Source organism: Bubalus kerabau, chromosome 6 (genome assembly GCF_029407905.1).
Source record: "Bubalus kerabau isolate K-KA32 ecotype Philippines breed swamp buffalo chromosome 6, PCC_UOA_SB_1v2, whole genome shotgun sequence".
NCBI classification, from domain to species: Eukaryota; Metazoa; Chordata; class Mammalia; order Artiodactyla; family Bovidae; genus Bubalus; species Bubalus kerabau.
In genome coordinates this window covers 75279011-75305306 of record NC_073629.1, presented here as the reverse complement: position 1 = coordinate 75305306, position 26296 = coordinate 75279011, and the positions used below count along the sequence as shown (strand labels likewise).

Here is a 26296-nt window from a genome sequence, read left to right as displayed (position 1 = left end):
TTCCAAGATCATAAGTTCGGTCTTCTTCAGGTTCTAAACTGTTATTAAGCCCATTTATTTAGTTTTTAACTCAGAATTATACATTTCCATTTGAGAATTTCTATTTAGTTCTTTTCCAGATATTTTCATAGTTCCAAGTTCTCTAATAAATATTCAACCCTGTCTCTCATCCTCCAAGAAAATCACGAACACTGTCATTTAAAGTCTCTGTCCATACAAACTACTATACATAAAACAGATAAACAACAAGGTCCTACTGTAAATAGCACTGAGAGCTATATTCAGTATCTTATAATAAACTATAATGGAAAAATCTGAAAAAGAGTATGCATATGAATAACTGAAACACTTTGCAATACACCAGAAACTAATATAACATTATAAATCAATTATACTTCTATTAAGTAATAAAAAATAGTCCCTACCTAATAATAATTACAATAAATGAAGCTCTGATGATTGTTTCTCTTATTGCTTCTCTCTGGTTCTCATTCATGTTGTCCAGTTTCCCTGTAATGCTGGTCATCTTTAATTATAAGCTGAATGCGATATTTAACTAACTCCTTAGGCAAAAATCTTGAAGCCTAAGAAACAAATCCTTCAGAGACTTTCATTTGCTTCTGCCATATGGCTGGGGGTACTAGACTAACCCAGGGACTGACATTTTTTTCTGGCCCTCATGACTCAAAAGTATGATTCACCCTGTATCAGAGCTGATTTACCTGCAACTGACCCTTATTCCCAAGCTGCAGCTCTTCAAGTTTTCATCCTAAAGACCAGCATTTTTAAGAGAGATCCCACACCTGGTAGGCCCTGAAAGTGAAAGTGTTAGTCACTCAGTCGTGTCCTACTCTTTGCAACCCCATGGACTGTAGCACTCCAGGCTACTCTATCCATGTAATTCTCCAGGCAAGAACACTGGAGTGAATAGCAATTTCCTTTTCCAGATCTTCCCAATCCAGGGATGGAACCCGGGTCTCCTGCAGTGCAGGCAGATTCTTTACCACCAAGCCACCAGGGAAGCTCAATCTCCATCTTTTGTCCTCTTAGCTCACTGAGACTGTCAAAAATACCACTCAGCCTCTTAACCACTTCTTCAGGATTTACAAAAGCTACTGGGTTTTCATCTTCTGCCAGATCTTGGACCAGGGGTTCCTTCCTACCTCATTAGATCTTCAATGCCCTTAAAGTAGAATATTTTATTCTTTTTGTTCAGTCACCCCATTGTGTCCTACTCTTTGTGACCCCATGGACTGCAACATGCCAGGCCTCCCTGTCCCTCAGCATCTCCCAGAGTTTGCTCAAGTTCATGTTCATTGCATTGGTGATCTCATCCAGACATCTCATCCTCTGACACCCTCTTCTCCTGCCCTCAATCTTTCCCAGCATCACGAACTTTTCCAAAGAGTCATCTGTTCACATCAAATGACCAAAACACTGGAGCTTCAGCATCAATCCTTCCAGTGAATATTCAGGGTTGATCTCCCTTAGGATTGACTAGTTTGATCTCCTTACTATCCAAGGGACTTTCAGGAGTCGTCTCCAGCACCAGATTTCAATGGCATCAATTCTTTGGCGTTCTCTGCCTTCTTTACGGTACAGCTCTCACAACCATACGTGACCACCAAGAAGACCATAACCTTGACTATATAGACCTTTGTCAGCAAAGTAATGTCTCTGCTTTTCAACACACTGTCTAGGTTTGTTACCGCTTTCCTGCCAAGAAGCAATCGTCTTCTGAGTTCATGACTGCAGTCACCATCTACAGTGATTCAGGAGCCCAAGAAGAGGAAATTGGTTACTACTTCCACCTTCTCCCCTTCCATTTGCTATGCAGTAATGGGTCTGAATGCCATGATCTTAAGTTTTTTTTTTTTTTAATATTTAGTTAAAGCCGGCTCTTTCACTCTCCTTCACCCTTATCAAGAGGCTCTTTAATTCCTCTTTGCTTTCTGCCATTAGAGTGGTATCATTCACACGTGAGATTGTTGATGTTTCTCCCACCTATCTTGATTCCAGCTTTTAACTCATGTAGCCCAGCATTTCTCATGATGTGCTCGGCGTATAGGTTAAACAAATAAGGTGACAGCAAACAGCCCTGTCATACTCCTTTCTAGATCTTAAACCAATCAGTTGTTCCATACAGCGTTCTAACTGTTGCTTCTTGACCTGCACACGGGTTTCTCAGGGGACAGGTAAGATGGTCTAGTATTCTCATCTCTCTAAGAGCTTTCCAGTTTGTCATGATCCACAGTCAAAGGCTTTAACGTAGTCAATGAAACAAAGATTCTGAAATTCCCTTGCTTTCTCTATAATCCAGCAAATGTTGCCAGTTTGACCTCTAGTTCCTCTTCCTTTTCTAAACCCAGCCTGGATATCTGGAAGTTCTTGGTTCACATAATGCTGAAGCTTAGCATGCAATATTTTAAGCATGACCTTACTACCATGGAAGATAAGTGCGTCTGTCCAATGGTTAGCACATTCGTTGATACTACCCGTCTTGGGAATTGGGATGAGGATTGACCATTTCCAGTCCTGTGGCCACTGCTGGGTTTTCCAGATTTGCTGACATAATGAACGCAAAACCTAAAGGCATCGTCCTTTAGGGATCTGAATAGTTCTGCTGGAATTTTATTCTTATTTGCTTCTAAAGAAGACTGGTCCTAATTATCTAGCTGCTCATTACTAGAGGCAGAAGTCCTACTTTGATTTTATTTGTTAACTTTTCTCTATCTTCGTTAATACTTTGCTTTTTATACTTTTTTGATGAGTGCATAAAGATGCAATAACTTTATGAGTGCTAATGATCATACCTTCTATCAAAATATAATTACTCTCTTAGCACTTTTAAATCACTTTACCTCAAATTCAATTTTATCAGCAATTGACAGTCATAGCTTTCTTTTCTTTACCACCACCACCACAATAAAACTTACAATTTTCACTATTCTCCAAGGATATATGAAAGTTCTTTTCTTCGCTTTAGTTACCAGATGTCATAGTTACTATTTTTGGAATTTCTTCACTACTGTTTTCTCTTAGTAACAAATGCCATACCTTAAGAACACAAACCAGGGAAGAAACATGACTCAAACCCAACTAGTCTGATACCCAATTAGAAAACTGCTAATGTTCAATAGTATGTAAGTTTCAGGTGTATAACATAGTGATTTACAATTTTAAAGGTTATATTCCATTTATAAAGTATAGGCTATATTCCTTATAGCTTATTTATTTTGCACATAGTGGTCTGTATCTCTTATTCTGCTACCCTCCTCTTGTCTCCTTTTGCTTCTCCCCACTGATAACCATTAGCTTGTTCTCTGTATCTGCGACTGTTTTTTGTTATATTCACTGGTCTATTTTACTTTTTAGAATCCACATATAAGTAATATTATACAGTATTTGTCTCTGACTTATTTCAAGTTCATCCATGTTGCTACATAAAACAAAATTTCATGTTTCTATGGCTGAGTAATATTCTGTTGTATATAAATTACATCTTCATCCATTCATATTTGATGGACACTTAGGTTGCTTCCATATTTTGGCAATTGTAAAGAAGGCTGCTATGAACACTGTGGATGCATGTGTCTTTTCAAATAAGTGTTTTCAGTTTCATTCAGATAAATACTCAAGAGTAAAACTGCTGGTTCTATTTTTAGTTTTTTGAGAAACTGCCTTACTGTTTTCCATAGCAGCCGCACCAATTTGCATTCCTTACAACAGTGTAGTTTCCCTTTTCTCCATATCCTTGTGAGTATGTTAGTCATGTTTTTTTTAATTAATTTTTATTAGAGTACAATTGATTTACTATTTGTGTTCTTTTTGGTGACAGCCATTCTGACAAGTGCGAGCTGATTTTGATTTTAATTTGCATTTCTCTGATAATTAACATGCCTCTTAGCAATTTGTATGTATTCTTTGGAAAACTGTTTACGCAGACCTTCTGCACACTTTTTAAATAGGTTTTTTTTTTTTTAATGTTGAGCTGTTTATGTATTTTGGATATTAACCCCTTGTTGGTCAGATCATGTGCAAATATTTTCTCCCGTTCCATAGGTAGTCTTCTCATTTTGTCAATTCTTTCACTATGCAAATGCTTTCTGGTTTAACTAGGTCCCATTTATTTATTTTTATTTCCTTTGCTTAGGCAACAGATCAAAAAAATATTGGTATTATTTATATCAAAGAGTGTTTTGTCTATGTTCTCTTCTAGGAAGTACTGGTCTTACATTTAGGTCTTTAATTCATTTTGAGCTTATTTTAATACATATATGGTGTTAGAAACTGTTCTAATCTCATTCTTTGACATGTAAGCTGTCCAGTTTTCCCAGCATCACTTATTAAAGAGACTGTCTTTTCTCCATTGTGTATTCTTGCCTCCTCTGTCATAGACTAACTGACCAACATGCAAGGGTTTATTTCTGGGCCTGCTGTTCTGTTCCATTTATCTAAATGTCTTTTTGTGCCAATACCATACTGTTTTGGTTACTGTAGTTTTATAGTAGACTGAAGTCAGGAAGCTTGATCCCTCCAGTTCTGTTCTTTCTCAAGATTTCTTTTGCTAATCAGGGTCTTTTGTGTTTCCATACAATTTTTAGAATTATTCATTCTAGTTCTATGGAAAACACCCTTGGTGTTTTGATAGGGATCACAATAATTCTGTAGGCTTCTTTGGATGGTACAGCCATTTTAACAATATTAATTCTTCCAAACCATGAACAGAGTATATCTTTTTGTCTGTTTATTTAATCTTCAATTTCGTTCATGAGTGTTACTCTCAAGCCTTCTTTTCTGTATTCAATTTAGATGTTTTAAAATGAAGTGACTATATTTTTTTAAATTTCCATAGTATCTTGATAATTTGGACTGTTTTCTTCCCATCATGATTTACCAGTTTTAAAGAAACAAACTGCTTTATGTGTCACTAAAAAACAAGGCAATTATTTTCTAAACTTCTATTTCTTACAGTTCTTAATAGACTTAGGATACTTATATTGATGCTTCTTTTATAATAACCATTTTCAAAGACTCTCAAATGGATTTCTTTTTTCCTGCTTTTCCATCTTGGAATGATTCATTCAGCTCTAGTATGGGAAAGGGCAAGCATATTGCCCTTGCCTTTCTCTCAATATCCAAGAGAAAAAGTAGCAGAAACTCCTCTACATGCTGAAGCTAAAAGAACAAACTGATATTTAAGTACTTTCCTATAACACTCTAAATAATACAAAGAAATCAAACAGCTGAGGGATTGAGGAGTTGCTTGCATGTAACTCAAAAGATAAGGAGAATGGTACAAGGCTTCTATCCAAAAACTAGAAAATACTATTGAAAAAAATTAAACAATACCTAAATACCCCAAATTCATGGATTAAATATTGTTAAGATAACAATGCTCCCTAAATTGGTCCATAAACTCTAAGCACTCTCCATTAAAACCCACTGGCTTTTTGTTGAAAACTGACAAGATGATCCAAAAATTCAAGGGACCCAAAATATTCAAAACAATCCTGGGAAAAAAACCAATAAAGTTGGCGAACTCATACTTTCCAATTTCAAAACTTACTACAAAACCACAAGAATCAATAGAGTATGTACTTGCATAAGGACAGAAGTATATATCAATCACACCATCAAAAATTAATTTAAAAAAAGATCACAGACCTAAATGTAAGGATTAAAACTCTAAAATCCTTAGGGAAAAAAACAAAGGAGTAAATTTTGGTGATCTTTAATTAGGTAATAGTTTCTAAGATACACCAAAGCTCAGCAAAAAGAAAATAAATTGGATTTCACCAAAATTACAACGTTTTATGTTATAAAGGATACCATCAAGAAGAGGAAAAGACAACCTACAAAGGAAGAAAGTATTCTGCAAATCATATATATAATAAGGGTTTTGTATCCAGAATATGGAGAAGGCAATGGCAGCCCACTCCAGTACTGTTGTCTGGAAAATCCCATGGACGGAGGAGCCTGGTAGGCTGCAGTCCATGGTGTCGCGAAGGGTCGGACATGACTGAGCGACTTCACTTTCACTTTTCACTTTCACGCATTGGAGAAGGAAATGGCAATCCACTCCAGCGTTCTTGCCTGGAGAATCCCAGGGACAGCAGTGCCTGGTGGGCTGCCGTCTCTGGGGTCGCACAGAGTCGGACATAACTAAAGTGACTTAGCAGTAGCAGTATCCAGAATATATAAAGAACTCTTACAACTAAATAATAAAAAGACAACCCAATTTAAAAATGGGAATATATGAATAGCCATTTCTCCAAAGAAGATATACAAATGGCCAAAAAGCACATGAAAATATGCTCAATATCATCAGCCACTAAGGAAGTACAAATTGAAACCACAAGCAGATACAACTTTATACTCACTTGGATGCCTATAACCAAAGACAGGTAACAACAAATGCTGGCAAGGAGGAGAAATTGAAATCTTCAAACACTGTTCTTGGGCCAGTGAAATAGCGCAACCACTTTGGAAAATAGTTTGGCAGTTCGTCCAAATAGTAAACACAGACTTAACACATGACCCAGCAAAAGGTATACACCCAAGAAAATGAAACCATCTCCACACAAAACATATATAAGTGCTCATGAGAGCATTACTCAAAATAACCAAAAGGTAGAAAAAACTCAAATTTGCATTAATTGATGAGTATAAATAAAATGAGAAATACCCATACAATGTAATCTTAATTGTAAAAAAAAAAAAAAGGAATCAAGTACTGATACCTGCTATAACACAAATTTAAAAAAAAAAAAAGTGTTAAGTGAAAGACTACATATTGTGTCATTTTCTTTCATATGAAATGTCTAGAATAATAAAATCTAAAGAGACAGTAGATTAGTGATTGTCTAGGGCTGGAGGAAATGGAGTGGGAAGCACTGAAAGGTAAAAAATACATGATTTCTTTTTAAGGTGATAAAAATATTCTCAAATTGATTGTGGTGATAGCTGCACAACTTAGAATTTACCAGAAACCATTTAGCTGGATATTTTAAATGGTTCAACTATACACTAAAGGGATTATATCAGAATAGGAGAAGAGATAAGGAAGTGGGGGTTAACACATTCACTGAAATAATTTTTTTTTAAAAAATCTTCCTTAAAAAGGTCTTTTTACCGGATTTATTTTACCTTATCAACCATCACACCCAGGTTAGTCTAGCTCTCAACTAAAACAAGCTTTCTTGCACACTTGCTTCTTCACTGTGAATTTCTCTATTCAAAATAAGGTACTGTAAAAAAGGTTTATTTTTTTCGACTATTATCAGTCTTAATGATAGCAATAAAAGAAGGCAAGGAGTAAGCTTGCTCTGGCACAAATTTGCTCCTGCCATCATTTTCCTGTATTAGAAACTTCTTTATCCTCTAATTCAGGGACATGACGTAAATAAAGTTTTACTGGAACCCAGCCACATGCTGATTGTTTATGAATTGTCTATGGCTACGTTCATGTAACAAATGGTATAGCCTGCGAAGCCTATAATATTTATTAATCTTGCTCTTTAATGAAATGTTTGTAGACCAATGCTCTAAATATTAAGAGTTTCATGTCACATTATATTGCTTCCAGGATACACTTGTCATCCATCAATATAATTTCTATATGTAATCATACTACAATACTGTTATTAAAAATTTCTCTCATAACCTAGTTTACTTGATTCTAGAGTCACCATTGTATCCTAATATAAAGTTAGAAAAGGAGTTCATCAGTTCAGTTCAGTTGTTCAGTCGTGTCTGACTCTTTGCGACCCCATGAACTGCAGCACACCAGGCCTCCCTGTCCATCACCATCTCCCAGAGTTCAAGCAAACTCACGTTCACTGATTCGGTGATGCCATCCAACCATCTCATCCTCTGTCGTCCCCTTCTCCTCCTGCCCCTAATCCCTCCCAGCATCAGAGCCTTTTCCAATGAGTCAACTTTTTGCATGAGGTGGACAAAGTACTAGAGTTTCAGCTTCAGCATCATTCCTTCCAAAGAACACCCACGACTGATCTCCTTTAGAATGCACTGGTCGGAACTCTTTGCAGTCCAAGGGACTCTCAAGAGTCTTCTCCAACACCACAGTTCAAAAGCATCAATTCTTCGGTGCTCAGCCTTCTTCACAGTCCAACTCTCACATCCATACATGACCACAGGAAAAACCATAGCCTTGACTAGACGGACCTTTGTTGGCAAAGTAATGTCTCTGCTTTTCAATATGCTGTCTAGGTTGGTCATAACTTTCCTTTCAAGGAGTAAGCGTCTTTTAATTTCATGGCTGTAATCACCATCTGCAGTGATTTTGGAGCCAAAAAATATAAAGTCTGACACTGTTTCCACTGTTTCCCCATCTATTTGCCATGAAGTGATGGGACTAGATGCCATTATCTTCGTTTTCTCAATGTTGAGCTTTAAGCCAACTTTTTCACTCTCCTCTTTCACTTTCATCAAGAGGCTTTTTAGTTCCTCTTCATTTTCTGCCTTAAGGGTGATGTCATCCACATATCTGAGGTTATTGATATTTCTCCTGGCAATCTTGATTCCAGCTTGTGCTTCTTCCAGCCCAGCGTTTCTCCTGATGTACTCTGCATAGAAGTTAAATAAGCAGGGTAACAATATACAGCCTTGATGTACTCCTTTTCCTATTTGGAACCAGTCTGTTGTTCCATGTCCAGTTCTAACTTGCTTCCTGACCTGCATACAGGTTTCGCAAGAGGCAGATCAGATGGTCTGGTATTCCCATCTCTTTCAGAATTTTCCACAGTTTATTGTGAGCCACACAGTCAAAGGCTTTGGCATAGTCAATAAAGCAGAAATAGATGTTTTTCTGGAACTCTCTTCTTTATTGATGATCCAGCCGGTGTTGGCAATTTGCTTTCTGGTTCCTCTGCCTTTTCTAAAACCAGCTTGAACATCTGGAAGTTCACCGTTCACATATTGCTGAAGGCTGGCTTGGAGAATTTTGAGAATTACTTGACTAGCGTGTGAGATGAGTGCAATTGTGTGGTAGTTTGAGCATTCTTTGGCATTGCCTTTCTTTGGGATTGGAATGAAAACTGACCTTTTCCAGTCCTGTGGCCACTGCTGAGTTTTCCAAATTTGCTGGCATATTGAGTGCAGCACTTTCACGGCATCATCTTTCAGGATTTGAAATAGCTCAACTGGAATTCCATCACCTCCACTAGCCTTGTTCATAGTGATGCTTTCTAAGGCCCACTTGACTTCACATTCCAGGATGTCTGGCTCTAGGTCAGTGATCACACCATCGTGATTATCTTGGTTGTGAAGATCTTTTTTGTACAGTTCTTCTGTGTATTCTTGCCACCTCTTCTTAATATCTTCTGCTTCTGTTAGGTCCATACCATTTCTGTCCTTTATCGAGCCCATTTTTGCATGAAATGTTCCCTTGGTGGCTCTAATTTTCTTGAAGAGATCTCTAGTCTTTCCCATTCTGTTGTTTTCCTCTATTTCTTTGCATTGATCGCTGAGGAAGGCTTTCTTATCTCTTCTTGCTATTCTTTGGTACTCTGCATTCAGATGGGAATATCTTCCCTGTTCTCCTTTGCTTTTCGTTTCTCTTCTTTTCACAGCTATTTGTAAGGCCTCCTCAGACAGCCATCTTGCTTTTTTGCATTTCTTTTCCATGGGGATGGTCTTGATCCCTGTCTCCTGTACAATGTCAGGAATCTCTGTCCATAGTTCATCAGGCACTCTGTCTATCAGATCTAGTCCCTTAAATCTATTTCTCACTTCTACTGTATAATCATACGGGATTTGATTTAGGTCATACCTGAATGGTCTAGTGGTTTTACCTACTTTCTTCAATTTAAATCTGAATTTGGAAATAAGGAGTTCATGATCTGAGCCACAGTCAGCTCCCCGTCTTGTTTTTGCTGACTGTATAGAGCTTCTCCATCTTTGGCTGCAAAGAATATAATCAATCTGATTTCAGTGTTGACCATCTGGTGATGTCCACGTGTAGTCTTCTCTTGTGTTGTTGGAAGAGAATGTTTGCTATGACCAGTGCGTTCTCTTGGCAAAATTCTATTAGCCTTTGCCCTGCTTTATTCTGTATTCCAAGGCCAAATTTGCCTGTTACTCCAGGTGTTTCTTGACTTCCTACTTTTGCATTCCAGTCCCCTATAATGAAAAGATATCTTTTTTGGGTGTCAGTTCTAAAAGGTCTGTAGGTCTTCATAGAACCGTTCAACTTCAGCTTCTTTAGCGTTACTGGTTGGGGCATAGACTTGGATTACTGTGACACTGAATGGTCTGCCTTGGAAACGAAGAGATCATTCTGTCGTTTTGGAGATTGCATCCAAGTACTGCATTTCGGACTCTTTTGTTGACCATGATGGCTACTCCATTTCTTCTAAGGGATTCCTGCCCATAGCAGTAGATACAATGGTCATCTGAGTTCATAGGTTCTGTTATTTCTTTAACATTTTACCCAGAAGCAAACTCCATTCATTTTCATCCAATAAATATTTACTGAGCATCACTATGCACTAGGCATATAGTACTAGACACTAGAGATTCAACCGCTAATAAGCCAGAAACTCTTGTCTTCATGGAGTTTATATTCATAAAAGGAAGAGAAATATAAAATTAAACAAAACAGATTTTAAGTATTGAGAAAAACAAAAGGCTAAGACTGAGAATAATGAGAAGCATACTTTTTGATATTTAAATTAGGAAAATGAGATCTAAAAGCTAAGTAAGAAATAAGAAATCAAAGAATGAGAAGAAATGCATTCTAGACAGAGGCCAGAAATAACCTAGCATATTCAAGAAGTGAAAGAAAACAAGTATGGCCAGACACAGAAAAAAAGGAAAGATTGGTACAAGATTACATCAGGTAAGTAAGAAAGGGTTCTTTAACTATGATTTTAAAAATAACTTATTTTGAAGTGGCAAAGGCATCAAAGGATTTTGAACAGGGACATGACATGATACAACTTACATTTTAAGATCACTTTTATTACCCCACAGAGAATGGAACTGAGGGGGACATAGGGAGACTAGTTGTAGATCTGGTACAGTATTCCAGGGAAAAGATAATAAAAATTGGTTGGTCTCAAAGTGGACCGGAGACAGAAAGTAGACTGATTCAAAATAACTTGCTAATTAGATATGTGTGGGTAAAAAGAGGGAGTGAGACAAATAAGGAAATCAGCCCTGAATATTCATTGGAAGGATTGATGTTGAAGCTGAAGCTCCAATATTTGGCCACCTGATGCAAAGAACTGACTCATTTGAAAAGACCCTAATGCTAGGAAAGATTGAGGGCAGGAGGAGAAGGGGACGACAGAGGATGAGATGGTTGGATGGCATCACCAACTCAATGGACATGAGTTTGAGCAAGCTCTGAGAGTTAGTGATGGACAGGGAAGACTGGCATGCTGCACTCCATGGGGTCACAAAGAGTTAGACATGACTGAGCAACTGAACTTAACTGAGACAAAGAATGATCTCAATGATTGACACCTGAGAACTTAATATCTAATGATGTGATTTAGGGGATGGCGGGGGCGGGGGGGGGGTGGCGGGTGGTGGGGAGGTGCAGTGGGGGGAGGCAGAAAATGATAACTCCATTTTGGACAAATAAATTTTGAGATATCTCTAAGATTCCCAAGTGTGGATAATAATAATATCTGGAACTCCAAGGAGAAGTCTAGACTGGAGATATAAATTCAAAATTAAAAAAAGAGAAAGACATTTAAATCAAACATAAATTTCTGAATATCTATTTTTGTCCTAACATTAGAAAAGGTAACAACTGTTCTCTTTCACTTCTCTTTCAGGAGAAAAAAAAAAAGTTCTAATGTTCTAAATGGCAACAGAAAGAAAACAAGGAACTGCTAACACTAGTTGCTGCAAAGAGGATAACTGGGTGAATAAAGACAGGTGGGAGAGAAACTTTACTTTTACATCATATCCTTGTATATCTTTTTGCACTTTTGTAGCATGTAAACATAGTAACTATTCAAAAAATTACACAAATTAAGAAGGACCCACCAGAGTCTAGACAGAGCACAAAGGTGAAGAAAGCAAGGCATTTATGCACCTAAATAATTACTGTTTTCTTAAATCTTCCAAGAACATATAGATGAAAAGGTAAAAGCCTTAGTACCTACTGAAGTTACAAATGAAACTTTCTATTACAAGTCCAAAGTAATCACAATTTCAAAAGATTTATGAACTAGAAATGACTCAGTTCAACAATCCAATCCCTCTCACTTTACAGGCAGGAACATGAGCAGAAATACATACTACCTATAATTAAGAATGCCATATGTTACACTATGATTTCAATAGCTTAAAATGCAAAATACTCATCATCAACATCATTCTCTACCCAACACCACATGACCAAATGTATCATGAAACTAAGTGCTCAAGCATCCTAGTCTGAACCTTCATCTACTATCCCCTCAGTTATCTAAGTCCTCAACCTGCTGCTTACGCTAATCTGTTAAACAAAGGATGCTAAAAATCTTAAAAATAACTGTTAGCTTTTTAAAATATACTTTTAAATCTGAAACTGGATGCCTTGGTTCTAACTTGGAAAAAAAACTGAACTCTGTTTTGCTAAATGATTAAAAAACATTCCAGTAACATTAAGAACACTGCAGTGTTAAAAGTATGCAAATTATTAAACAAATGGCTGGCATTTATAGGGCATATATTATAGGCCCAGCACTATGCTGTATACTTTAGATATCTTAGTTAATTTGCTCTCTAACCCCATGAGACAAAGATTATTCCTATTTCACATGTCATAAGAAAAAGACATCTAATAACAGTTAATTTCCTAAAATTACATATATAGGAATCATGACAGTCATGACTCTAAAATCAGTATTCTTTTTATCATACCAACAGATTTCAGACTTTCTGGTTTCAAGACCACATTAAATTGTTTAAAATTTTTCCTTACTAATTTTAAAATTACAATAAACTCATTACATGATAATATAATTTTATGAAAAACATAATTGCAATTTTCCAAAACAAATTAAAAAAAAATGATGAGTGGTACAATTTTAAATTCTTTAATTAAAAATTAAAGTAAATTAAATGTCTGACTTAATAGAAAACAGCTGGGTTTTCATAACTAAATCCAGATTCAGATGACATGCAATTAAAAGAAAAAAGAGGAACATTTTAATAGCCTTTTCAAATAATTAGATGTATTCTTCGATACAACACCAAAACTTATTAAGTGGTCATTTCTTAATGGACTGTTGCCATGTGAAATCTAAAACCATATCAATAATTTTTTTGTTTTGTGACACACCAAAATTCATTGGTTTCACTTGCACTTTGAATGAATCTTTACTGATGCATGATTCTGTAACATAATGGACTGATCAGTCTAAAAAATACTGGTTGACTGAGTCATTCAGATCTTCCATATGTCAACACATTTCACTATATAAAATTTTTTAAATCACATTTAGTAATATTACCAATATGGCCAAAACAGTCTTTAAATACTAAGAAACTGTCAAGCTTAGAGTGACAAAGACAAGTGTTTTAAATTCTTTCATCTCAAATTGAACTTCTTCCATTGGCAGCAAAGACTACCAATTGTTTTCCTTGAGGTCCTAGGTTTACTTTTCCAATTTCCAGGAAATGCATCCCAAATATCCAAATTGGAATAACCATAATTTGTGTGTAAGCTGTTTTTTCAAATAAAAAGTGTTGCAGGACAAAAGCAGCCAGTTTGGCTTACAACTCAAAATGCACAGATGTTTTCCCTTATTTTCTCTTCAGTATGTAGCAGAAAAGCATGCATAATCCACATAATGTCTCAAAGAATATAAAAAGCATGTACTGAAGATTAAGACTTTAAAAATTAACAATTTCTACAGCTTCAGCAAAGACATTGTGAAATTGGCTTCCCCACCCCCGCCCCACTTCAAGTACAGGCAGTGAATAATACAATGACTACTAGCAATTCAGTGCCTTAATTCATGCTAACATTCCAACAATTTTACCCACCACTGCTTTTATACCATCAGTGAAAATGTCACTGCAGTGGAAAAAAAGGCAAACAATGACTTTGTATTATTACAAAAATAATTCTGACTTCATGTGCCCCCTAACCAGGGAGCAAAACAGGAAATTATATGTTGGGACGATCCCCTGGAGAAGGGAATGGCAACCCACTCCAGTATTCTTCCCTGGAGAAGCCCATGGACAGAGGAGCCTGGCATGGGGTCTCAATGAGTCAGAAAGGACTGAGTGACTAACACAGACACACACACACAACCACCAAAGCTCCAGCTTCTACAGATACTTTCAAGTCTCATCCAAGCAAGCAATAAAAAGGGAGAATCTTAGTATTTTCTCTCATGAATGGCAGTATAGGGAGGGGAGGTTAGGGTCTGGGAAGACATCAGGGATGAGAAAAATAAGAGCAGTTACTTAAAGAAAATTAGGGAGCTGTTTTCTAGAAGAAAAGAATTTCAGGTAGAGAATTGCAAATATAAAGAAAGGTACCATGTTCAAGGAATAGGAAGAAGGCAAGTATGACTGGAACAAGGCAGAGAGTGGTAGGAGATGGGAAATGAATGGTACTTTACTACTGAAATTCATACATGTATATTACATTCAAAATATCATCAACTCTTAACCAGCTCTACCTTCTCATTATTTCTAGTTACCCCATTTATTACAATGGCATGTTAAATTGATCCATGCCCATCCAAGTTTCTTTTCTGCTTCATATAGCAGCCAGAAAGAGCCTTTTAAAATCAGATCATGTTACCTGGCTGCTCAAAATGCTCAAATCACTTCCTATGTTGAGTGAAGTAAAAGCAATGAATGGTCTACAAAAAGTCCTGCATGCTTACATGCCCCACCCCAACATATCAAAATTTCCCATCTCCTACACTCTCTGCCTTGTTCCAGTCACACTTGCCTTCTTCCTATTCCTTGAACATGGTACCTTTCTTTATATTTGCAATTCTCTACCTGAAATTCTTTTCTTCTAGAAAACAGTTCCCTAATTTTCTTTAAGTAACTGCTCTTATTTTTCTCATCCCTGTTGTCTTCCCAGACCCTAACCTCCCCTCCCTATACTGCCAGCACTCTTTATCTTCACCCTGCTCTATTTTACTCTTTAATATTTATTATGTTGTTGCTGTGTCAGTTGCTCAGTTGTGTCCAACTCTTTGCAACCCCATGGACTGTAACCCACCTGGCTCCTTTGTCCATGGAGTTCTCCAGGCAAGAATACTGGAGTGGGTAGCCCTTACCTTCTCTAGGGGATCTTCCGGACCCAGGAATTGATCCTGGGTCTCCTGCAATGCAGGCAGATTCTTTACCATCTGAGATACCAAAGAATATTACCATATGTTTATTAGTTTGTTTACTATTTATCTTGCCCCATTAGAATCTAAGCTCCCTGAGAGCAGAGATTTTGTTCATTTTGTTCACTGCTCTAAGTAACCCCAGAACCTAAAACACTGTTTATCACGTTATCAGGAGCTCAGTATATTATCAGTTAAATGAAGGAATGAATGAACCAAAAAAATGGCAGCAGGGGTGGGGTGGGGACTATAAAGAATCATTATGGAGCAAGCTAGGTTGCTTCAGTCGTGTCTGACTCTTTGTGACCCTAAGGACCCACCGGGCTCCTCTGTCCATGAGATCCTCCAGGAAAGAATACTGGAGTGGGTTGCCATGCCCTCCTCCAGGGGAATCTTCCCATGAAGAACCATCAGAATAGTGTTAAAATCTGTTTTTACTCTCCAAAAAAGCATTTTACCCAGGACAATGCAAGTCTCCACATGACTCTCTATGAAAGCCAATCAATGTCCAAAAGGATGAGCAACATAGCACTGGTGGCTTTATAGAATTCAGCACTATGCTGATTAAGAGAGGATGGATTAACAAACCTGACAGATATCTAGACCCAAGAATCCAAATGCATTTTGTTGTTGTTGTTCATATACCTGGACGGTTTATGAAGTTATTGTAAACTGGAATATACCACTAACCTGAAATTGAATTTAACATGTATTTAGTTGGAGAAGACTCTTGAGAGTTCCTTGGACTGCAGGAGATCCAACCAGTCCATTCTAAAGGAAATCAGTCCTGGGTGTTCTTTGGAAGGAATGATGCTAAAGCTGAAACTCCAGTACTTTGGCCACCTCATGTGAAGAGTTGACTCATTGGAAAATACTCTGATGCTAGGAGGGATTGGGGGCAGGAGGAAAAGGGGATGGCAGAGGATGAGATGGCTGGATGGCATCACCGACTCGATGGACATGAGATTAAGTGAATTCTGGGAGTTTGAGTGAACTCAGGGAGGCCTGGCGTGCTGCGATTCATGGGGTTGCAAAGAGTCGGACACGACTGAGCGACTGAACTGAACTGAGGTGCTTAACTTTATCTACTGTTCCCCTCAGAAGGTTTATCTAGTGAACTCTTTTTAAAGTAATTTATTCCTTCAGATTTCTCCTTCTTTTGGATCTCAACTAAAAGATAAAAAGGAGGAAAGACAGAAACAACTGAAAAATATATGCAGAAAAACAAAATCCAAATTAGAAACACCCCAAAACAAACAAAAGTGATGACAGTATACAACAGGTATGAACCGAGTTATACCAGTAGTAGACTAAAGATGACTTACAGGGGAGAGACAAATAAACCTAACCTTGTAGCAAACTGATAGGCAGTATAAATTCAAGTATCAGATAAAACCTCAAGTGAATGAAGTTCTATCTAAACCTCAAAAACTAGAGTGTCCTCTGCTGAAAGGTACATCATAGCAAATGTGAGAGCAAGGTATTTATATTAATTGCTACTACTATGATATGAGCCTTCAACATTATGTTCAAGTACAGTCTCCCATATAAGAAAATAATGCCCCAAGAGATAGATATTATTATATCTACTTATTTCAGCAGTTAAATAGTATAATTGCATAAAATCCAGTTTGTAGAGAAGCATGGTCTCAAACTCAGATCTAATACATAAAAAATGCCTTCTAGTTTTGCAGACGGAGAAAGCAATGGCAACCCACTCCAGTACTCTTGCCTGGAAAATCCCATGGATGGAGCAGCCTGGTAGGCTGCAGTCCATGGGGTCACGAAGAGTCGGACACAACTGAGCGACTTCACTTTCACTTTTCATGCATTGGAAAAGGAAATGGCAAGCCACTCCAGTGTTCTTGCCTGGAGAATCCCAGGGACGGGGGAGGCTGGTGGGCTGCCGTCAACAGGGTTGCACAGAGTCGGACACGACTGAATTGACAGCAGCAGCAGCAGCGGTTTTGCAGATAATCTTTGGGATATCAACAAGACTAACAGGCTCAAAAGCAGATGAAACGCAACCAACCACAGAGTTAAACCTCACATATCCTGGTAATGAACAGCATTCATAATCTTTAAACAGTTAGAAAAGAAATCATTTCTCTTTTTCCTACACTCATTTGACACGCTTCTGTCTTGCTCTAAAACTGACCTTCCGTCTCTCTCCAGATAAAACAGATGACATATGAATATGAACAGGAATATATACTCTGTCTGCTCAACCCCCAACCAATTTTTGAGAAACTATACTCATTTTCTAGAACACAAAGCATTCTGACAATTACCTTGTACTCTTTAGATTTCTATGACTTAAGAACATCATTAACTTGGAACCAACATACTCAGTTCTCCAGTAAGTCCTTCCGAATTGTCATGCCTCATTGCTGATGCCCAGGACACATCATCATCAGTAACTGCTAATTTCTGCTTCCTTTTTTGCCAAGTTGGAAGGTCAGACCTTCCTACTTCTACCGTCGTTCAGTGAAAGTAGGTCTCCAGCATATCCCAGTTTTAAGCAACAGTTCACATTCTACAATGCTAATGATGACGGCATTGGGATGCACAGTCATTTAACCCCAGGACAGTCCTATCTGGTCAGAGATATACACACAGGAAAGGTAAAAGGAGGGCGGTCATATTTATATAATCATGAAGATTAATTAATCAACTCCACAGATCAGTGGAGTGACAGATTTCACAGCCAAATCAGCCTCATACCCAGTGTCAGTGCTGAAAACTTTAATGGATTATCTTGGGCTTCCAGAAACCACTTTTTTTAATCCGAGGAAAAATGAGGCATGTCTTCCAAAAAACAAAATTCAGAAAAGACTACAAAACATGAGAACCAATACAAAACCACTAGTGTTCATTTAAAGATGTGCCTCTTGACTAATATTGCTCACCTGAGACTTCAAGATTTTTTTTCCCATGCAAAGTTTCTCTTTATAGTCGCCTCTTCTCAAACAAACAACATATTGTGCATCACCCCTCATGAACGTTAGGGACCAAAAACAGAGAATAGTATCAAAAGGAAGATCAATTTATACAGAATAAGTCAAAATAAACATATTGCATGGGCACCAAACAGATTATCCTATTGCCTCCATATTCATGTGTACATTTTTAAACTTTCTGAATGTAAGATATTTTAAAATTTCTGTCTGAAGAAATTTGCCAGCCACCAGACACAAGCTGACCGTTTCGTTATCACTTCACGGAGTCACTTGCATTGGTAGGAATAGTCTCAAAATGAATTTTATCTTGAATTTGAAATCTCTAATCACTCTGTAAAACAGCTTCAAGAAGATTACAACTCAGTAAAAAATGAAAATTAACTGTGTATAGAGAAAATGGCTTGTCCCATGCCAGATAATGTAATTGAAGGCAGTACAAACTGCCAAATCTCTCAGAATAGATCAAAATTTTTCCATGTCTAGGAAAGGATGGTTTAAGCAATTCATAGATCAAGGATATTCATCACTTTAGCACCTAAACGCTTTTGACTAGTTTCCAAGATAAGGTGCTTAACTTCCAAAGATATTTAACTCAATTAAGGGGGAAAAAAAATACAAGTTTAGCAAATAGGAAATGCAGTCAAAATCAAGAAAGTCTTCTATAAACTTCACAATCATTCTCAGTTCTAAAGCAGAAATAAAAATCATTACCACCAACTGTAAAAAAAAAAAAAACAACAAACCCAGCACGTTAACATGATGCTATCTTTAAATACCAATGGCAAAAAAAAGTCAGAAAAATCTTTACACTCAATGTAAAAAAAAATTATATTTAAACTTTAATCCTATACTTAAAAAAAAAGTAGTATAAAGCTAAAGATACACTAATGACATAGAGTTGAATCAATTTTTGTATGCTTAATGTATCTTTTTCCCCACTCAAACAAAACTGTTACTAAATATACCATGAGTCAAAATCATTGCCATTTCTGAACACAGTATATAGATATTATGATTGTTACTGTATTTAACTATATTTCAAGCAATATGTTTGGATCCAAATACAATATTCCCCAGTATAAATGATGGCTCAGAAAAAGCAATTCAAACTAAACTAACATTTTTCCACAAAAAAAAAAAAAAGCTCTATCCCTGCCCCTATTCAATTTGACAATAACTTATAAATACACACATAGACACATACACACACACACCCCCCAAAGAAAGTGTTTCAATTCCAAGATCACTAAAACTGAAAGAGCTAATGAATAGTGAGCTATACAGTGACCAAATTAGGATCCAATAATGGGTGTCCTGTGGTAAATCTGCCTGTCAATTCAGGAGAGGCAACAGATGCAGGTTCAATCCCTGGGTTGAAAAGATCCCCTGAAGTAGGAAATGACAACCCACTCAAGTATTCTTGCCTGGAAAATTCCATGGACAGAGGAGCCTGGAGGGCTACAGTCCATGGGGTCATAAAAAGTCAGACACAGATGACCACGCACTATCTACTATCTGTAGAATTCAATAAGCTTTCAAGGTAGATAGAATAAAGGATCGAGACTAACAAGATAAATATTAATAAATGTAAAGTTCTGTTTTGAGGTTTAAAAAAAAGTACAAGAAGAGATTAGAATAGCAAGACAACCACTTCAGAATAAACAACATTTTTAAAAATCCACATATTATTTCACTGTATTATTTAATGTGTGCTCTTTAGTAATACACATTACTAAATGTGTATCACTTAGAGCAATAAATACAATGTCTTTGCCTTTGTTTATGAGCCTACTATAACTTCAACACAAGGTTGGTTCCTTCCATCCTCAAAGGAAAGACTAAGCAACTAGAGTGTCACTAAAAGATGACTAAGATCTTCATTTACTTATTTAATACAGTTTTATAGTATTCACTATGTTTCAGGGACCATTCTTAGCACTTTGTAAATCATGTCCTATGAAGAATGGATACAGAAGTTAGGAATGTTTAACTTCAAGATAGGAAGGAAATGATAGCTCTTGCTTGTAAAGTATCTAAAGGGCTATCATGTGGACAAGGCAGTGCATTTATCTGTGCCATTACATGAAAAAGAAAAATAACAAACAATAGTGAGAGATCTCGGCTGTACAGAAAATCTCTGAGAGCTGTTTAATAACATTATCTTTCTATAGGTACTAAATGAGAAAATATATATCAAAGAACTCTGCCATAAAATGCCACATACACATTATTAAAACTGACTTCTTTGCAAATTAGTGGGTCCTGATTAACAGAAAATTTACAGAGGTTGATCATGGGCTTTGAAGCCCTCACTGTTAGTTCAGTTCCCCATTTTGGAACTTAATACTAAGTATGCAACTTTGGCAAAGTTTCCTTGTGCCTCAAGGCTTCAGTTTCCTCCTTTAAAACAAGAATAAAACTATCTGCTTTGCAGGGTTATTGTAAGAATTAAATGTGATAATGTATGTAAACATTTAGCATAGTGCTGACATGTTCAGGAAACTATGATCATCATCATCATCATCATTATATTATGGAAGGAATGTCAAGTCAACATACAACTATGTCCTATGATGTGGTTTAATTGTATGGCTCTGCTATGCACCTGAATGAGTAGATGATTCTGCTATGTATTTATCATGTTTTAACAATCCAAATATAATACATAGCTTGTTTTTGTTGGGCAACTTAAAATGCCTTTATCTTCTGTAATTTGAAAGGGAAAATATTCCAAAAAAAGTTAATGAAATATCCAGGTTAGTAAACTCTGAAGAGTAAAAGTAATGTAAACATAGTAGGGAAATTATGCAGCTATAAGCAAAAAGATTGAAGAAGTAGCATATTAAACAGAAATGGGCTTCCCAGGAGGCTCAGTGATAAAGAATCCACCTGTGGAGCAGGGAACACAGGTTTGATCCCTGGGTTGGAAAGATCCCCTGGAGAAGGAGATGGCAACCCACTCTAGTATTCTTGCCTGGAAAATCAAATGGACAGAGGAGCCTGGTGGGTTACAGTCCATGGGGTCACAAAGAGTTGGACATGACTTAGCAACTAAACAAGAACAACGTTAAAAGCTACTCTTTCTAAGAGTCTTCACTGTAGGAGATGAGAATGTATCTGTATATTGCAGAAAACGATAATTACAGTTTCCACCAGTATATGAAACACTAGTTATAGTCATGAAAAATGTCAACAATGTCACTGTTGGTAGGAATGTAAATTGGTGCAGCCATTTAGGAGAACCGTATGGAGGGTCCTTAAAAAAAACTAGAGTTAACAGAAGATCCTTAAAAAAATTAGAGTTAATAGAGGATCCAACAATCCCACTCCTGGGCATATATCCAGAAAAGACAAAAACTTTAATTTGAAGATAAATGCACCCCAAAGTTCACAGCAGCATGATTTACAATAACCAAGACATGGAAATAATTTAAATGTCCATGGACAGATAAATAAATAAAGAAGATGTGGTATATATAGACAATGGAATATTACTAAGCCATAAAAAAGACTGAAATAATGCCATTTGCAGCAACATAGATGACCCTAGAGATGATCAGTCTAAGTGAAGTAAGTCAGAGAAAGACAAGTATCTTAAGACAGCACTTATATGGGGAATCTAAAAAAGTGATATGCACCTCCCTGGTGCTCCAGCGACTAAGAATCCACCTGCCAGTGCAGGGAGCATGGACTCCATCCCTGGTCCAGGAAGATTCTACACTCCTCAGGGCAACTAAGCCTGTGTACCACAACTACTGAGCCAGTGCTCTACAGCCTGTACTCCATAACAAAAGAAGCCACTACAATGAGAAGCCTAGGACAGCAATGAAGACCTGAAGTGAAGTCATTCAGTCGTGTCCGACTGTTTGCGACCCCATGGACTGGAGCCTACCAGGCTCCATCCATGAGATTTTCCAGGCAAGAATACTGGAGTGGGTTGCCATTTCCTTCTCCAGAGGATCTTCCTGACCCAGGGATTGAACCTGGGTCTCCCGCATTGCAGGCAGACGCTTTAACCTCTGAGCCACCAGGGAAGCCCATAATGAAGACCTAGTGCAGCCAAAAATTAATGAATTCAAATAAATAAAAAGTGATACAAATGAACTTACTGACAAAACAGAAATAGACTCACAGACATTAAAAAAATGTATGATTACCAAAGGGGAAGGGGGGGGGGCGGTAAAAAGTGGGATAAACAGATGCATACTACTACATATGAAAGAGATAACAAGGACCTACTGTATAGCACTTTCCCCTGATGCTGGGAAAGACTGAAGGCAGGAGAAGGGGACGACAGAGGATAAGATGGTTGGATGGCATCACCAACTCGATGGACGTGAGTTCGAGCAAGCTCCACGAGTTGGTGATGGACAGGGAAGCCTGGCATGCTACAGTCCACAGGGTCGCAAAGAGTTGGACACGACTGAACTAAACTGAACTGTATAGCACAGGGAACTATATTCAATATCTTGTAATAATCAAAAACAGGAAAAGAATCTGAAAAAAATCTAAAATATGTGTGCGTGTATATATATATAAAACTGAATCACTCTGCTGTACACCTGAAATACTGTAAGTCAACTATACTTCAATTAAAAAAAAATCAACAAAGGGCAGCTAAGTACAATGCAAGCATTTAGTATATCAAAATGATTTTTAAAGAGAGTTTCAATAGACTATGGAAAAGAGTTTAAAGGTATTTAGGATTCTAATTACTTTGAGCAGAATTTGTACTTTAACAAACCAGCTCTCATCCGCTAGATGACAGACATGCAAGCTCAATACTCCTGCAATTCAGTACCTTCTGTGATCAATCAAAAAAATCAGCTCTAACATCATACTATCATATTCAGTCAGTCATAGTCACCTCTAGCTTCTTTCAAAGGGAATCATCCCTCAAAAAGTTTCAACTTTTTTCAGGTATATTTCAATGTAATGGAACCCTTAAATCGCAATATTTTAAATGCAATGGCCATAAGATAAACCTTTTATACAGCTACTATGAAGATCAAATCTGAAAACATTCTAAACATTCAAAGCTACACTAGATCTCCCACTAAAAACCGTTTCCCAAAGGGTTAAAATATAATTACTATCAACAAACAATATGATGCTGTTGCAACAATAGTAAAGTAATTAAATAAACTTAAGAATGAAAACCTGGGTGCAACTTTTAGGAACATTTTGGGGGGGCTGATTTTTAATAAATGACAGTAATATTACAATATTGTAAATTCAGAATACAAATGCAGTTGTCAGAAAATTATACAGTGGAAATCTTACTCTTTTTTTAACGTCAGTTTTTGCCCTAATTGTAGATAAGAAGCCTAGAGTCCAATGGAATTAAGGAAGCTTATTCAACAGGCATGTATTTCATTAATGTGTTATCCTATTTTGAGAATAGAATTGAGTGTGTTCTAATTGAATGTATACAATTCTCATGTTCAGTTAAAAGCGAACTATTAACGATATTTGCCAAGTACCCAGTTTAAAATGGCCTGTTTATTAAATGCTGAAAATATCAGTGTTTACATTAGCTTTATTTTACTGTGGCTTAAATCACAGTAAAATAAAGTCAATCATATTATGACCGTCAACTGATAATCACATTATCACAGTCAACTCAATCACATTATGCTTTTAGAAGAAACCGAAAAAAATCAGCTAATAAGTTAAAGCAAACAATAGAAATACAGTCCTTGAATAACAAATGACACTACATGTTGTCATGTAGGATATGAGGAAGTTACTATGAAAAATCATAGTACTATTTCTCATCACAGGTCATCAAGTAATGTTTTAATTACTATCAGCAATTATCTATGTGAAATAAGTGTAAAACTCTAATCTTTGCTTCAACAAAATCTTAGCCCCTTGGAAGTCACTACTTGCTCTAGGTATCAAATGCCAACAAATTGGTACTGTTGCTTTCAGAAATCAAAACACTTGCAAAAGTGTAAACACTTTGTATCAAACCAAGCTTCCTAAAAGCAGAAGGATAAAGAGAGAAATAGCCTGATGGCGTGTAGAAATCATAACCAGTTGCAGCCAGGTTGGGTTCTGTACCTGGACAATAAAGGGAAGTGGACAATTTATATGTTCAAAATTCAAGATCCCAAGGGTGGAGAGGGGGCAGAAAAAGAAGATACAATTCAATAAACAAGGATGACGACCAGGCTTGATGAGAGGCAGTCTAAAATTTCTTATTGTCAAGAATCAACTAAAGCCCCGACTCAAAGATATAACAGCTTCTAATAGTTTGAAGATGGCAAGGAAGAAACATTCCTTTGCACCCACAAGAACCAATCCCCAGACCACTGGCATGCTATTACATGATTTACGGGCATTTGGCTCGGATGATGGGCAAAGGAGAGGAAAGAAGAGTCCGATAGAAGCCTAGGATGTATAGAAACCTAGGATTTGAGAGGCCTGAGGAGGCGCAGGCTCTGGAAGGAAAGGTGGACGGGGCGAGCACTCCTCACCGTGATTATCTTTCTGCCCGATATTGTGCGTGCGGATGAGAGAGGACAGTCTCCTCACATCCCCCTTGAAGACGCACTCGTGGACCGGGTAGTGTGCAGGGCAACCGCCTCCACCTGCGACGACAGCAATGGGGCTGGTGCCCGCTAACAGCGCCGGGGACTGGGAGATGGGAGTCGCGGAGGAATTGTGCAGCGGCAGGGCCGGGGGGCCGGGGGGATTGGAGGAGGCCGGGGCTGTCTTCAGCTGTAGCCGGTGGTGATGGTTACTGAAGATCTTATGGCAGGCTCTACCGCTCTTGCCGCTGCCGCCTGTGCCAAGCCTGCCTCCTGTAAAGGTGCCGCCGAGGGCAGCCGCCGCTTCCTCATCCCCAGGCTCCAGCAGGTCCCCCTCTTCTTTGCTGGGCTTGTGGTCCCTCCGCAATGAGCGGATCTTCTCCCCGGTCATCGCCGCCACGGGCAGAGAGGGAATCCAGGAGGCTCACCGCTGGCGACGAAGCTGGCGCTGCGGCGGCACAAGGCGATTAGAGCGGTGGCCAGGATACTCCAGCGCAGCATGAACTCCCAGAGCGCCCCCGAGCCCAGGACAAACGCATCTCCCGGAGGAAGAAGAGCCGGCTCTCGCCTAGGCACGAAGGGACGCGCGCTCGCTTGGGGGAGCTACAGCTCAAGTGCCCACGACACTAGGATTCCCGTCCCCACCGCCGCAGCCGCCGCCACTGCCTCAATCCGAAAAACAGGGCACGGCCATCTTCCCCTAGCTTCTCTCGCGAGAACTCCCCCGGGAGGGAGGAGAGCGGAAACACCGCGATAAGTGAGCTGCCTGCCCCCGCCCTCGCACGTTCTACTCGCAGAGTTGCGGGACGCCGGCGCCTACCAGGCAGCCGGTTTCGGCCCCCCAGCTGGAGTCTCTGAACTAAAAGAGGAGATCCAGCATTCCCGATGGCTGCGCTTCTTGTGGGAAGTCTGCAACCTGAACCTGTGCTTGAGATATTCGATGCACCTTATAAACAGTGACTTAAACCCTGAGACCTCCAGGCTTCCCGGAGATGAGTGCAGAATGACACCCAGGCACACAGGATATGATGTCAGTGAAATGCACAGGACACCCATTCAATAAGCATTTGTTAAGCATCTACTTCGTGCCATACATTGTGTTAGTGTGTGTATGTGTCATTAGAGGAGGAAAAATAGTCAAGCACTTGAGCACAAGATACAACTGCGAATGAAGTGGATGCAAAGAGTTGGGATGAACGGAAAAAAAAAAAAAAAAAGGAGAGGCAAATTTTAGTGCTGAAGTGTCAAATCACCACAAAAGTTTAGAAACTGACCTTGGAATCAGGCTAGTCAGCAGACAGAGAGGGTAGGTCACTCAAATATTCTGTGGTTAGGTTAGGATTTCCCTTCTTGGTGGGAAGTTCCATTACTTACAAGGTTGTAACCAACTTTCTATCAAAAGTGAAAATTAGGGGGGCAGGAAGGGTGGGAAGTCGGGTAGGAAAATGCCCTAGATCTCCTGGTGTGGTGCTTCCCT

General features: G+C 38.2%; 1 protein-coding gene across 1 annotated transcript in view; it reads right to left on the bottom strand.

The window, feature by feature from the left end:
• ANKRD13C (ankyrin repeat domain 13C) overlaps positions 1 to 26007 on the bottom strand; it is a 91500-nt gene extending 65493 nt beyond the window's left edge. Inside the window, exon 1 of the mRNA XM_055585495.1 lies at positions 24766 to 26007. Within this exon, the coding sequence (XP_055441470.1) occupies positions 24766 to 25210 (445 nt within the window). The 5' untranslated portion in view covers positions 25211 to 26007. The remainder of the gene's footprint in view (positions 1 to 24765) is intronic.
• Positions 26008 to 26296: the final 289 nt, after the last annotated feature.